The 16,275-nt window shown below is 42.0% G+C and overlaps 1 protein-coding gene across 2 annotated transcripts in view; it reads right to left on the reverse strand.

Annotated features, from left to right (window-relative positions):
* SORT1 (sortilin 1) overlaps positions 1-15,950 on the reverse strand; it is a 49,436-nt gene extending 33,486 nt beyond the window's left edge. Inside the window, exon 1 of one of the 2 annotated variants that reach the window (XM_083745184.1) lies at positions 15,588-15,950. In XM_083745184.1, the coding sequence (XP_083601310.1) occupies positions 15,588-15,770 (183 nt within the window). In that variant the 5' untranslated portion in view covers positions 15,771-15,950. The remainder of the gene's footprint in view (positions 1-15,587) is intronic. The other variant, XM_083745183.1, reaches the window with a different exon arrangement.
* Positions 15,951-16,275: the final 325 nt, after the last annotated feature.

Genomic DNA, 16,275 nt, shown 5'->3' on the forward strand with positions numbered 1-16,275 from the left:
CTTCCATTGCCCTCCAAACCAAAGCCTGCCCCAAAAACTTTAGGGGGCGATCTCCTAACAAAAGCTCAACAATGTTGGCTGCTCCACTGAAGAAGCCAAGAAGGACAAACAAACAGTGAGGGCAGTGGCGTAGCGTGGGGGGTGCAGGGGGGGTAGGTCACACCGGGCGCAACATCTGGGGGTTAGGGTTAGGGGGCGCAAATCCACGGGTTGGGGGCACAAATTACTTGCCTTGCCCTGGGTGCTGACAACCCACACTACACCACTGAGTGAGGGCAACTACACTATCTGGTTTTCCAATGAAGTTCTATCAACATATTTTCTTGGAGGAATATAAACAAAAGAGTGATTAGATCAGGGGAACTATGCTGGATGCCATCACTTGAAAATGAGGTATTGAAACAACCCCATGTTATCTATTGGGAAGGTTTCTGGTTGGTCCTCGGCTGGGGGCAAACGCAGCTCAGCGCTGGGGTGACCAGCTTTCCAATGTGCATCTTCTGATTGAGTTCAAACAGTCCCCCAGACATCTGTGTAGTTTCTGATCATGCTTGCTCCTCCTCCATAACTGTGGGCAAAGTCTGTTCTATGGATAGAGGTGTGGGTGGATTATCTATAGTATCATGTTGATTCGGCATATAGTTGGATCCAGTCCCTTGGTCTGCAAACACCTTTCTTGGTTGGGTGAGTCTCTTACCGGGGATTCCTCCTGTAGAAAGGCCAGTATCTCCTCTTTCCCAGACCTATCATTGTTTGTATTCCTGTTGCCCACGTTAGCAGGTTCATGGGGGATTGCCCTAGGCTTGTTCAGGTCACGCATCAAATCTTGAATGCTGTTTGTTATTTCTTTAGTTTCCTCTACTATGGAGTTAATTGGGGTTGTGTTTATCATTGCTCTTTGCTCAACATTCCTAAGGAGTGGAGATGTCTTTAAAGTAGGGGAGGTAGTGCTGTACTGTATTATTTATGCAAATTGATTTTCTCTGGAGTTAAAGATCTGACCGGGACAAACCTTGTTATGTTGAGCTCGTATTTTGCACAATTTGTATACGGTGTCTGTTTGATAATGTGTGGTTTGCTATGCCTAATAAAGGATAACTATTTATTAACAACCCCATGTTTGCACCTAATAGTCACATATCCAGGATCTGAATCTTTATCAGCAATGGAGCATGCTAAACCTCTGCATCTAGTAGGAGAGTTTTCTGCAGGCCTTGGGGGTTTCCTGCTTGTGGGTTTCCTCACAGGTATCTGGTTGGCCATGATCTTGTCTAATCCTTATCTAATAGCTATTAATGACTTGCTCAGTGCTAATTTGCCCAGGTTGTGGACGTGTGGGGGAAATGGTCTTATTACGAAATTTAACATTTTTAAGTTTAAAAAAAAGACAGAACTAGAACATCTCAAATTAAATTGAATTTAAGTAAAACTTTGCTTTGTTGCTCTTATGCTAATTCTGCCTGCTACTTCTCAATAATAAACCACCCTGAGACCTCCAGGTATCGGGCAGTATATAAACTCAATAAATAACAACAGCAATTACGAATACAGTGGGGAAATTGTTTTAATTCCATTGCATAAAGCCAATACTCTCATCTGGTTTTATAATATTATTGCCCCTCCTTAGCAACACTAATTTATGAGGTTATATACTCTGGGAATTAAGCTGTATTTTAATCACATCACCCATTGTGGTACTTACAAGAGCAGATAGTGTGCTGAACAGTCAAGTGACAGCAGTAATGCTACTGTGCTCCATAATTATGAAAGATTCATTTCTCTCCCACTATAGGCAGGACTAATGTCTCAGTTCCTCACATTTCCACATGAAGATCAGTGATCAAGTGGTAATTCACAAGCGAAAACAACGGAACCAAAAATTAGAACAGAAGTCTTGCATTATTTACAAGTTCGAATACTAATTCAAATCAGATACTGCAGTAAAAGGTACATTATAGGTGCTGAGAGACATAAATACTGCCTCCAGATCACTGCAACCACAGTGAAGGATTACCTATACAAGAGAGCCCAGCAAGTTTTTATGTAAACCATTTTGAGGTTTACAATCAAACAGTATATAAATGTTGTGAAATATGTCCAAAATAAAATACAGTAGTAATGTCTTTAGAAGAGTAGCTACAGAATGGAAGATCTACAACAAAACAAACATTTAAAGAATATTGTTGTCATGGATTCTTTACACATACTGCGGATAACTCAGTTAACATTCAGTGAGAAAGGAAAATCACAACTTAGCACTTTATTTTGCCAATCACCACAACATTCACAAAGCAGGGCCATTAGCAGCTCAGCTTCACAATGTTTCAGGGACACTAGAGCATATTGTAAAATCATGGAGCCTGTTTTAGACCCAACAAAGATAATACTCGTCTAGCAAGGACTAGTGGAGGAATTCCTCTTCAGCTCTACTGAAACAAAGTACCCTATACTGCTTGCATGCAGCGGGGAGAGATTAGGGTTGCTGGAGTTGCGGTAAAGATGCTAATGCAAAGTGATGGAGTAAATGGTGCCTATAACATCACTACAAACCAGCTTCTAATATATTTATCTACTCAGAACATTTTTATTATCCGGTCAGTTATTTAAACTGTTTTACTTTTATTCCTTTTCCCTTCTTTAGATGAGTCCACGTTCCCCAGTGCTCATAGCCAGAACTCCTACAATTAAATTTTCAGCCCTGCAACCTCCCAACAGTTAGTCCCACTCCCATCCATAACATGGAGGAAGGCAAGAACATTGTTTGGTAATACAGATAGCACTAGTAAAGTGCTAAAAGCACTAGTAAAGTTCCTATTCCTATAGGAAAGAACCTTCATCTAAAAGGCCAATAGTGTTAGAATAGATCAGCAAGATATCCTTGACCAGATTCTTTCGCCCAAACCCTTCATATCAAATGTTTGCCAGCATCACTTCCAATGCCTCAAATGAGGTGAGAGTAACTTTGAAGGTCATGTGATCAATGTGGAAAGTAGTCCCCAGTTAAAGGTGGACACGTAATGGCATAGTTCATAATCCATAGTATACACTATGACTCCAAAAATTTTCTATGGTACTGAAGGACAACAGAGATCACAGGACGAATAATGAGAATGTTTCCTGACTATAGGATCCCAGGGACAACCAGGGATCAAAGTGGCAGCAATCTGTACTAGAAGCAAGACCAGGAAGCATGTGAGGACTTCCTCAGTCGGGGGAAGGACAAAAACCCTGTAGGAACAGCTATGCTGCAGAGAGTAGTAATCACAGAACCAGGAATGATGGTGGAACTGTCAAAGTGAGTGAATCCTCCATTCAGGAAGGGTTTGATCCTGAACTTCACCCTCAGTGGAGACATGTACTGGAGCTTCTTTAAGATCTGAGATAGTAATAGCCTGAACACAGCAGAAGACTGAGTAGAAACCATCTCTAGAGATGCTGGTTCTGAGATAATCCCCTACTTCCCTTGCCCTTCTTCTTCTTTTATTTTTCAGTCATGCTTTCAGTGACAAATATGACAACTTATCATTGGCCATTCATTCCAATGTACTTGTGTCAATGTACTTGTCCAGCAATGGGGAAAGTTCCTTCAAGGTGAATTCCTAGGCCAATATCTTTACCAAGGTATGCACTTGGACTTCCACACCTGATGAGTCAAGTCAAAGCATCGGAGCAACTGTCTCCACAACAAGGTTTGGGAGAAATGTTGATACCAAACCAGTCAGCACTAAGTAAGACCAGAGGCACACTTGTTGTAGAGTGTATGCCAACTGCCACACTGGACAGTGTCTTAATTTCACTAGAGGAAACCACCACAGCACTTGCAACAGTCCACCAAGGCAGATTCAGATGTCAGTAAAGGTAAAGGTACCCCCTGACCATTAGGTCCAGTCGCACCACCCGCTGGCAGTGGCAAGAGTGAAAGGATTGAGATGCAGCAGAGTTATGTCACAGTGGAGCCCTGATAACTTGAGCCTCAGAATTCATTACAAGAATCGGCTACCAGAAGGTCATAGAAAGCCAAGACGGACCTGTCTGTGTGTCTGCCTTGTGAACTTTTGACAAAGAGGGAAGGTGTCACAACGTGCCACTCATTAATGCAAAGGTGGCAGCAGTAGTGTCCAAATGAAGGAACTACTGCTACAAATAGAGCATTCTATCAATAAAATATTCATTGAGAGAGAGAGATCACTGTATCATAAGACTCCTGTCAACACTAACGGAAACACGAACAAGCACAGGGAATCACCAAAAGAAACAAAATGAAACTCATTGTAGACTGAACAAGAGAAAAGAGAAAGGAATCTAGATTTTAACTTTCCTCCTGGGGGGGAAAAAGAAAGTTTAATCTGCTGCAGCCATGGAGGAACTGAATGGGAATGCAAGGGTCATGGTCCTCCTGAGAATATGCCCAGAGTGCAGGCCTCCCACCAAAAATATTAATCATCTAGCCGTAGAGCAAGGATAAGGAACCTGTAGCCCTCCAGATGATGTTGGACTCCAACTCCCATTAGCCCCAGCCAACCTAGCCAACAGTCAGGAACGAGTTGCAGTCCAACAACATCTGAACGGCCACAAGTTCCCAGCCCTGCTCTAGAAAGTCCTAGACTTTGGCTGGGTATAAGCACAGAACCCATACATGGGACTCCACAGAGACCACAAAGAACAATCTTCTCTCCTTCTACTGCAAATATTTAGTGACCAAGATATGTTCAGCTATAGTTTCTTCCCCAGACCAGCAGAAGAAAATGAAATTATTTTAGACAAAGCTAGTCTATCTTTTCATTTAGTCAACTGCGAGCATAACTACACCTTGAGAGGCAATAATGGAATCCCCAACCCTGCATTTGCCTTCTAATGTTAACATGGAAACAAGGAAAATGGTTAAACCTTCCTCACCCAATGCTTCTTCTTGGTTTCTGTGCTACAGCCAAGTCCAGGGCCAGAAGTAAGTTCAGCGTGGTGGCTGAGGTGGGGGTGGAGTGGGGAGAACCCCCCAATATTACCATAATGATCTTGGCAAATATGTGTTTCTCCAAGTGTTTGGTAACATACACTGCTGCCCTGTTTCTTCTACAGCACATTGGATAGCTATTTAATTGCAAGGAAGTTCAGCACTCCCAGAAACTTGTTCAAACCCTGAAAAACCGGTCTGTCCAACAAACTGAGCCAGAATCCATGGACACTGCCCATCTTATTAAAGGTGAAGCCATCATGACTTACAATTGTTTTGAAACCAAGGTTAGATTGGATATGATTGCAAAACGATTTCTAGGAAAACCAAGGTTGCTTTACATATTTAAGCACACAGCATTCCCAAGTATCTCTCTCTTAGATATACCGGTATGTCGCATTGCCATATGGACTACTTCTCATTTTCTTGTGTTTTCCATGTATTGTTTTGCTTTTCAAATATGGGACAAGGATGTTGCTCTAATCATTAGAATCTAATGCAGTAATGCACAGAATGGCATGAACTACATGATTTTCTTATTCTCTTCTATGAACAAGAGTAGTGTCCATAGTATGATGTGTGCAATTCCATTTTACAGGAAAAAATGAAAGCCCCTGCATATATATATGCAACCCGTTGGATAGGAGGGGAAATGTTATTTCCTTTTAGATACTCGTACATAATGCAGTTTTAAAACCAAACACTTTTGCCAGCAGCATCAACACAAATGTTATGTGAGCTGACAGTATAAATGTCCCATGCTGTTAAGTATGGGGATCAAAATGCACCTGGGAAGGCTGTTTTAATCCGACTTTCAAGGCATGTGCACATGTGTGACTGACAGAGTGCATGTCTTGCACTGAGTACATTATGGATGCACAGTCATACCTTGGGCTACAGGTGCTTTGGGTTGTGCGATTTCAGGTTGCGAACCACGCCAAACCCGGAAGTACCGGAATGGGTTAGTTCTGGGTTTCGGCGCTTGCGCATGCGCAGAAGCACTAAATCATGCTTTGCGCATGTGCAGAAGCACTAAATCACGCTTTGCACATGCGCAGAAGTGCCGAATCGCGACCCGTGCATGCGCATAAATGACGGGTTGTGAATGCTGAGGGGGTTGCAAACGTGCTTCCCACATGGATCACGTTCGCAACCCGAGCGTCCACTGTATTGCTTTCACACTGGTTACATTTGCTGCATGAAATACTGGCACTTTTCACAGGAGTCATGGCACATAGCACTGTCCTAAGCAGCTTTTGTATCAGTGACCATAAACGGTAGTTCTTACAAGGTTCTAAAACATTTTCTATACTGAAGTAGGTATTTCCCAAAACTGGAAGCTTCAACACTAGGACTCAATTCTTATTAGTTGCCTCTGCACCAGATGTTCACTATACTATGATACAGCAAGTGTTGCTAGTTGCATTTGTGAAATGTCATTTGCCACTGACGAAGCAGGGAATATTTCAGGACAGGTCTACACAAATCACCAACAGCTTTGCATCTCACTTCATTTTTTTTAAAAAAAGCAAGTGGAGTACCTCTCTCTACAGAATCTGGTGAAGATATACTAGGCAAATAGCAAAAATCAAGCAGTATTTTGTTGAGACTGTGTGCAAAAGCAGGTTGATCAACTACTGCTCCTTTGTTATGGGCTGCTTCATGTGAAACAGTAAGCAAAGAACAAACCTTGGTGAGAGTTCATGGTTACCTAGAGAGTTTTAGCAACATGCCAAGACTAAACAAAACAAAACCCTAGCGTTATGTACTGAGTTTTAGCTAAGTGCAGAGCTGCAGTAAAAAGGAGCAGGGACAATCAAATCAGCTGTGAGCTCCTCTCCAGGAGTCCATGTAATTTCAAGAAGCCACAGTACAACTTACTGTGACATGCCAACCCTGTCTATAATAGATGGGCTCTCAGAGGTTAAAAGGGATGTCAACTGGCTTTTGTCAATATCTTTTTCCATTCCACTCCATTGGAAGAGCCATTAGTTATGCATTACAATCCCAATTTTGCTTCTGATCTTTTCACGTTTACAACAATATGTGGCAGTGGAACAAAACTCATACCTTCCCCACAAAAAGAATACTCTTTTTTAACACAAAAAGCCACAGAAAATTATGTGGAGAACATGCTGACCAGATACCACCATCTTTCTGGATTATGAAAAAAACAAAAGCACAGGTAATATAGAGAAAGTCAAGATGGGGCACAACAGCAACCCAACATGACTGAAAATGGCAACTGAAGTGGCAACATGAGGTTAGTTCACTGTGAAGTCACACAAATAGGAAACATTAATGCACAACTTTTGGTATAACTTACACTAGAATCTATACTCTACTTTCCTGTTCAGTTATTAAACCAACTTCAGCTTCATAGTATGGTATGACTAATCAGGGATCTAAAAATACAGGTAAGTTGTTCAAGTTTGACTATGGCTTTTATTAAAAATAGCTTTAGGGTCACATACTATGTAACAAAATGGTGTATTTCTATAGAACCGTCCTATTATGTCTACATCCCAATCCAGCAAAGAATGAGCATGAAAAATTGATTCCTTCTCCACTATTGTCAACAAGACTTAACAATAGTTTAGTACATGCACTTGAAGCATCCTTCACATCATTCAGAAAAACACTTATGTAAAAAAGGAAATTGTAGTTGGTTTTACTAACACACAGCAAAATAGCCAATGGAAACATTTTATGTTGAAGGAATTGGCTCCCTACCACAGATCAAAGCTGATTCTTTTGTATGTCCCCATACAATACACTGGGTGAAAGCCAGCTTATCCTCACTTACTTTCCCTCTGCTCTTTCCAGGCACAGTCCACAATTTAAAGCTCTGTGTCCAAGCATCCTTTTTTTACTCTAGAGCTTTCCCCATGAAAACTCACTCTTTAAAGATCAACTGGAGCAAATGTTAATCCACGGAAAACCTGAATTGATTCTTGCACCGATTGAGCTTTAAAGAGCGGGTTTTTGCACTGAAAGCTTGCCAGGGGATGGGGATGCTTAGACATAAGAGCATTTAAGCACAGACCTCTTCCTGGAAAGAACAGGGCAAAAGGTAAGTGTGGATAAGCCCCAACTCTTGATTTTAATGGGGCTCCTCTGAGTACATTTTATTTGGATATCACCCACTGTCAGCATCTGAGGTTATAAGCAATCTTTACATATAGCATTCACAACAAAGTGAAATTATTATTAGTAGAGACTTGTAATCATATTTGAATAATCACGCCACATTGCAAAATAAAATGAGCTGCTTGCAACAAGGGAATTAACAGGGATTCTCCTTATAAGCATACCAGAAGGTTCATTCTAGATTATATCAGTGAGAATTAGACTTAAGTTATTGCGCCAAACATGTGCTCTAAACATCACAGGACCTTCTATATATGTGATAAGCAACTTTTCTTAAGTTAACTTTCAGAAAGCAGAACATTGTAAGAGCTATTGTATAAGACCAACCATCAAAGGTTTGCAGGATTAGGTATTAGAGTGGCCTAACCTTTAGTTGGACTTTTTTTTTTTTACTGTGCATGTATACATGTTGCAGTGGGGCGGGGGAGGTCAGTACCTAGGAAGTTTTATTGAGAAAGAGGCATGTTTTGTACCCAAGTAGAAATACAGGATTTAAGAATAATCACAACGTTGACCTGGGAAAGGATATCTTTGAAGGAACAGCAGCATTTGGCACACTCAACACTCTTCTTGGACAGACACTACGCTATATAAAGTCCTCTGCTACATTTTTCCAATATAATTTTTTTATTTAAAAATGCAACTGCTTCATAAACTAATTAATACAATACCAGTCAAACTAGATAGATTTTTACAGATGTAATTGGATTATTTATACCAAGGAAATAAATATAATAGCACGTTCAATGAAAGCAGTCAAAACTGATATGAAAAACAAAATTTAAACAAGGTAAAAGTATGTTATTGAATTGCTTTGTCTTATCTTACAAGTATTTCAAATACAGTCATACCTCGGGTTGCAAACGTGATCTGTGCAGGAGGCACGTTCACAGCCTGCAGTGCTACATCTGCACACGCGTGTGATGCGATTTGGCGCTTCTGCGCATGCGTGTGACATCATTTTGTGCTTCTGCGCATGCATGAGCATTGAAACCCAGAAGTAACCTGTTCCAGTACTTCTGGGTTCGGCGCGGTCCCCAACCCGAAAACGCGCAACCCGCAACGTTTGTATGCCGAGGTATGGCTGTAAAAGTAATTTCCTAGCTAAATGTTGAATTTATGGAACATAACGGGTGGCACTGTGGGTTAAACCACAGATCCTAGGACTTGCCAATCAGAAGGTCGGCGGTTCGAATCCCCGCGACGGGGTGAGCTCCCATTGCTCGGTCCCTGCTCCTGCCAACCTAGCAGTTCAAAAGCACATCAAAGTGCAAGTAGATAAATAGGTACTGCTCCAGCGGGAAGGTAAACGGCGTTTCCGTGCACTGCTCTGGTTCGCCAGAAGCGGCTTAGTCATGCTGGCCACATGACCCGGAAGCTGTACGCCGGCTCCCTTGGCCAATAAAGCGAGATGAGTGCCACAACCCCAGAGTTGGTCACGACTGGACCTAATGGTCAGGGGTCCCTTTACATTTAACATTTAAGCCACTTTAAGTGCACTTTTTTGCATGTTTCCCCTAGTCAAATATTTCCGTCCAAATATATTTGGCTACTGGAAAAGCCATTTATCTAGTTCATAAGATTGTTTTTGAATTTTGGTGAATGAATGTAAGTGACGTAAAACACTAAATCGGATCCCAATCAATAGAGGCTTTTGGGGGTGGGGGGATCAAAAAACCAAAACTCCACATATATGCGCTAAAGCCACTAAAGGAGGAGTATAATGAAATCTCTCCTGTACGTAAAAGTTCTTATGGTAATGAGAGTTTCAACTGTATGCACCTGTATGAGTGAAGGTCCCCAGAGATATGAAGAATACACTTGATCCAAAACTGGAGCCAGAGGGCTGAAGATGAAATCAGCTTTTGCATGTGCAAAATGTGCAAAAGCCCAAAAGGAAAGTATCAGAGCAAAGAATGGCTCTCTAGTCTCCAACAGGCACCATCTATTCTATCACAGTGATGACAAAACAGACACCAAAAGAAAACAATTACAGTACACATTATTTCTTGTGCTGAGACACCAAATTCTTATGACACTTGTTTATTATAGAACCAAGCCTCACAGAAGCTTTGTACTAAAAGGGAAAAAAGCTTTGTGGACTAGAAGTGAATAACTTATTTCTTCAGCTAAGATTCTCAAAAAGATTGGTTTAATCAACATTCAAGAATTTCAAGTTGATGTACATTAGATAACAAATACCGGTACTAGTCTCCACCTTGCAAAGTTCTACTGAAGACAGAAGATATTAAGTTAACATTGAACACTCAATTCATTCCTGTTTGTTACATTTTGGCACAAGAGATATGAGAGCTAGGGAAGACATAACTGGAGAATGGAGGTTTAATCCTGGGGGAGAGTGGCTGAAAGGAACAGAAGTAGGTGAAAGCTACTATTGGCTACTGAATTTCACATTGCACCATGAGGTTTCAGGAGAATTTGTATCAACTGAGAAACATTTTTAAAATGTAAACTATCCTAAACCTAAGTACCCAAGAGGGCAAGAAGTGTATTTAAATAAATAAATCCTGGGATCTTTCTGTGTACATGGCAGGTTCAGGAAACAAACAGCCAGCTCATTGTAAAAAATGCATTTTGAATGCATTCTCAGCAGACAAGATCTAATGCAGCACAAATAAGCATCTGCTTGTACCATTCCCACTTCCTTGTCTTCTCCATTCTATTTAAAAAGAGAAATAAACAGTGAGGGCTTCTTGGTGCCTTGGCCATGAAGAAGTATGAAACAGAAGTTTTGTTTGTTTTGAATTCTTCCTATTTCAAATCAGCTGTGAATGCATAGAATGAGAACCTATAGTGTCTCTCAGAAAGTGTCTTGGAGAAAAACTGAACATTATTTCTACAATTTTGGATTATATATAGACCAGCTGTTTTAGATAGACCTTAATGCTCTGATAATGTGCATTAGTATGATTTTCAAATACTTTAGAAACATTTTGCTCTGTAAAATGGCCAGATGATGAATGCAAAATAAATAAAAATGCAAGCAAGTAACCATAAAAATCTATAAAATAACTATATATTGGCATTCCTCTCATCCCACTTGGTAAATGGGTGCTGAGTTGGAATAATCAGATTTTCTTTTATGTTTTAAATAATCAACAGTACTTTTAGGTTTTATGCGTTGTTTAAATTGTTTATTCATTCAATTAATCAGTGTCTTCCTGCTTATAGGATTCTCATGCTGACAAACTGTAGCACTAGACCTGTGGTGAGTTAAGATAATTGTACATGTACTTATGCAAATATGGCAATATAACAAACCATAAGCAAGACAGTCCTGTGTGGTAGGTGGGGGGTGGGATGCAGGGTGGAGTAGCAAAATGACAACACCCAATTATATTAGAAAAGCAGAGAACAGTTGGTGTTGGGCACTCTTCTCAAATTGACACATTTTTTATCTTCATTTTACAAACAGTATCAAATGTTGAGGGGAAATACAGCATAAACTGCTACGTGGGGAAGACTATAACAGGGATTTAAACATTGCTAACAGGAAATGATCAGGGCAGATAAGATTTTCAGGTTCACCAAATCCAGCAGCATCCTCTTAATCTTTATTTCATGGTATCATTACATTCGCCCTGTGATATAGTAGTTTACTGCTTCTACCAGAGTTTTAGCTCATTCATGCAATATTATTTAGAACTACAGTATATAAACAGCATAGCAGCTGTTATCTATGTCTCAGGGAAAGGAAATATGGCCCTTTCCCCTCTTAGGAGCAATACATTTCAGTTGAAAAGCTAAGCTATGAGAAATCCACTGAGAAAGAAATGTGCATTGTCATTGTGATCAGGAACAGAACATGAGAAGAGGGGTAAAACTTATCCAGCTCCCCCAGCAGATTACTACAACAAAACTCCTGCTTGTCTGATGAGCTTATGAAACTCTCCCTATTTTCTGTGATTGGAGTGTTCTTCCTGATCCACCCAGATTAAAGTCTCTGAAGGAATTACAATTCACCACAATCATCAGCATAATCATCAGTTTATAGCCAAGCAGGTTAATTGAAGAAAGAGGGATGAACACTCAAGGCATATGTAATGACTTAAAACTTGCTTCATGAGAAGTAAAAAAGTTTGCTGGAGATTGTGGGGTGGAAAGGGAGGGAGGGTTTGGCACTTTGTACTCTTCCACCTTATTCTGCGGTAGTCAGACCTCCTTCTGAACACAGTGTATGGTTCTGGACACCAGAGGCGGATTTACGGGAGCACGACCAATTCAGTCACACTGAGCATAGAGCTTCAGGGGTGCCACAGGGGAAGCTGCAACTATGATTTAGAATGGAGTGCAAAGGGTGGGGGGAGCACCAATTTTTGGTGTTGCACAGGGTGCTGCTGAAATTTGAGACCACAACGTGGGCAACACCCCTCAGGAAGAATGTAAACAAACTAAAATGGACTCAGAACAGGGAAACAAAGACAGTGAGCAGAATAAAGAAAACAAGTCCTGTTAGTTAAGGTTGAAGTAGGGCTGCCCTACAACCGGATTTTCCCAGACATTTCTGAGATTTCAAAGTTGGAAATGACGTCCAGGGGGGATTTCCGAAATGTCCCAGATCACAATTTGGCATTTGTCTAAAAAAAGTTTGTCTAAAAACACCACAATTTTGGTGGTTTCCTAAAAACAAGCTCAACAATTTGGGAGTGTCCTGGTTTTTACTTTTTTAAATATGGCAACCCTAGTCGAAGGAACTAGGCATGTTTAGTTTAGAGAAGAGAAGACAAAGAAGACATGACAGCACCCTTCAGACTCACTGAAGGGCTGTCACATGGAAGAGGGCATGGAAGAGTTTGTTACTTCCCCAGACGGCAGGACTAGATCTAATTGGTTTAATTTACAGGAGGATAATATTTAGGTCCAACCCTAGGAGGATAATATTTAGGTTCAACATTTTATAAAAAGTTTATCCTACCCCCTTTGAGAACCCTGTTAAAGCAATGAATTTATTGGCTCCAAAACACATTATGGGGCACAAAAACAAGAGGCTATAAGGCATGTAATCTACTACTGTATTGTGCTACTATTTATCACTTAGTGTTTATACAAGAGGCTTACCATTTAAGTAAGGCAAGGGGAATGGAGAGGAAAGAAAGATGTGCATGATTAGTTAAATGACACAGCAAATACTCAACTTATTTTGTTTTTAAACACACCAACAGAAGGAGCTAGGCAAACATCCAGTTTTTTTTAAAAAAAGTTCCAATGGTAGGGAGCAGCAAATGAGAATGCATGGAACTGGGAGGATATAATTTTGGTTTAACAGAATATAATTTTGGTTTAACAGAGGTCAAGAGAAAAGCGGAAAAAAACACGGCAGTAGGGAGAAAAAGCAAAATTAATGGAGATAAAATGAGTAACATGGTCACAACAACAATAAAATTATTGTGAGTTTAACAAAAGAAAGATTTGAGAGAAGAGGCCTAAGCAATAGGTGTTGCAACTTATTAAAGAGATAACAAGAGTGAACACAAAATTATTGGTTGCAACAAGACAGAGATAATTGTGAATGTTATAAATATAACCAAGATAAACACCATGAAATTTAGCAGCTGAGTGAGTACTGGGAGAGAAATTAAGACTCCAATGCAACACCAAAATAACAAGCTTGAGGGATATAAGAAATAGTAGACCTACCAAGCAGAAGAAAATGTAAAGCAGGAAAAAGAGAAAGGAAGCAGAAACTTTTTTTTTCAGAATTCAGTTTTAAGAAATGCCTAGTCAGGCAAGGAAAATAAATGGTGATGCATAGTTAAGAAAGTAATGAGATCAAGGGGGAGGAATAACCAGTAACTTCTTTCTTTCTTAACAAAAAGGCTGTAAAGTTAACTTGAAGATTCTAAGGATGTTGCAGTAAGAAATGATTGGCTAAAAATGAGGAAATTGGTTTGAGTTAATTGCCACTCATACCATCAATAAACTTTCTCTGAGAGCAGCTGGCTGGTAGGGATTAGTAAAGTACAGTAATACTCCCTTTTTGAGACACATGACAAGGGAGCACACATTTCTGTTCCATCCAGCTATTACAGAGGCCAATTTGGGCAGGTTGATATAACAGGGAACAACCCCAGCCATATTACTCATACTTAGGAGTCAGGCAACAAAGCCGTATTATTTGGTTAACATCCATCTCCTACATCATTCTTCCTCCTAGTCAGGGGCAATTCACAAGCCAATTGCTACAACAAGAGTTATGTAATACTCATCACTCAGTGAAGCAGTTGTATGAGTGTTTCAGCATAAGCTCAACTAACAATTCAAAGGGATTTTGCCATGTCAACCCTAAATCCACTTTCAGCAGCTTTTAAGTTAGCACAGTAAATACTGGTAAAATTGTACGCTAAGTCTATACCTGGTAGATTCAGGTGAACTGTTTATGCACCAGTATGCCCTGATTTATGTAGTCACTAAATGCAGACTATCAAGCAGAACTTGTTTATTCTGAAGGGAATCCTTGTGCAACAGACTACAAAACTATCAGAGGCAGATTTTTGCAGGGCGGCCAATGAATATTTGCTGCAGAGCCAACTGAAGTTGAACCCCCTTCAGAAAAAGTTCCACCATCTAAACACACCAATTTAGGGCTTGTTCACGTGTATAGCAGCGAGCTTTGGGGGAATGAGTTGGTGTCAAACTCTAGAAACTTCCTGCCATGCAACTGCAGGTGGTCACATGAATGTCAGCCCCATATACTGAACACAGCACACATCAGCTTTTAACACAAAACGCAGTGGCTGTGTGCAGTGTTGTAAACTAGCCTTTAGTCTGTGAATGTCAATGATTCTCAGCTATGAAGGTCCCACAAATGTGGGGGGAAATGCTCTCAGGACCAAACCAAATGAGGCAGAGGAGGCCATTGATCAGCTTCTGCTACATTTTAAAGCCTCAAAGCAGTCCTGAGGTTCCTCATTTGATTTGGGGAAAGTGTAGAGTCCACCCATTCCTTTTGTATCCTTTCTCCATCTGTCCTGCTTCACTATACCTATGCACCAGTCCCTCTCGTCCTTACACAACTACCTGGCCATTCTACACTCTCACTTCTACAGGTGTGGCTCTCTCTCTCCTCCTCTCCACATATGAGCTGCATCACACCACACCAACACAAACAGACACACTCCAGCTTCTTAATGCTGCCTGCTTCCTCAGAGAGAGGTGGCTGGGCTCAACCGTCCTTTTGAGCAACGTTGTTGACCCACGCTGAAAAACTGCTGCCTGCTGCTGCCGTATCTTACGTGGCTGTCAGCGAAACGCACTCTGCACATGTTCAGAGGCGCCGACTGTGAGAGTTCTGGGGCGCCGAGGCGAGGCCAAGGCTGACGCTGCCTCAGGTGCGTCTCCCTCCCTGCACCTGCGTCAAGCTTCAGCCCGCGTCCCTCACCTGCCTCCCCCCTCATCGGCCAGAGCGAACCCCCCCCCCCGCACCCGCGTCCGCCTTCGCCACCTTCGCCGCTCCCTCTCTCCTCACCTGGTGGGTGCTGTTGCCCAGCACCTCCAAATCAAAGCCGCCGTCTCGCGGGCCGCACACTCCCTCGGATTCGGCCCGCCGAACCCGCGGCGGCGCTCCCGCTCCGAAGCGGAGCTCGCGGCCGTAGAGCGGGGCCGCCAACAGCAGGAGGATCCCGGCGCGCATCCACCCCGACGGCTCCATCTCTGCCGCCGCCGCCGACAACAACCTCCAACACAGAAGTCTCTCCTCAGAGCACGGAGGCGGCTCACCCCCGCCGCCCCGCCCACCAAAGCCTCGATTGGGCTGCGCCGCTCAGGTATGCCGAAGCCATTGGCTGCGGGAGGTGGCACTCTTATCTCCCTTTCAGACAGCAGACAGCCTCTTCTGACAGCTCCTCTGCCATTCGTGCAGCGACCCCAGCCTCTATTTTCTAAGTGGTTTACAGGGCTGCCAATTGCGGCGCAGCAGCCAACCCTGCCCCCACCCCCCTGTGGCCATTGGCTACCTCCTAACACCAGGCTCCTCCTCCTAATTCTCTAGCTGGGCAGCATCACCCCACTTTGGAGAGCACCTTGCCCATTGGCTAGCTGCCTACCAGCGTTTCCCCTTACAGCTCCTAGGAGTAATCTTAGCCTCCTCGCTGCTGTGCTCCGATTGGTTAGAAGAGGGTGGCACTAAGGCTTTTTTTTTAATTGGCGGAAATTCG

Source organism: Podarcis gaigeae, assembly GCF_964106915.1.
Source record: "Podarcis gaigeae genome assembly, chromosome: 6".
Classification (NCBI taxonomy): Eukaryota; Metazoa; Chordata; class Lepidosauria; order Squamata; family Lacertidae; genus Podarcis; species Podarcis gaigeae.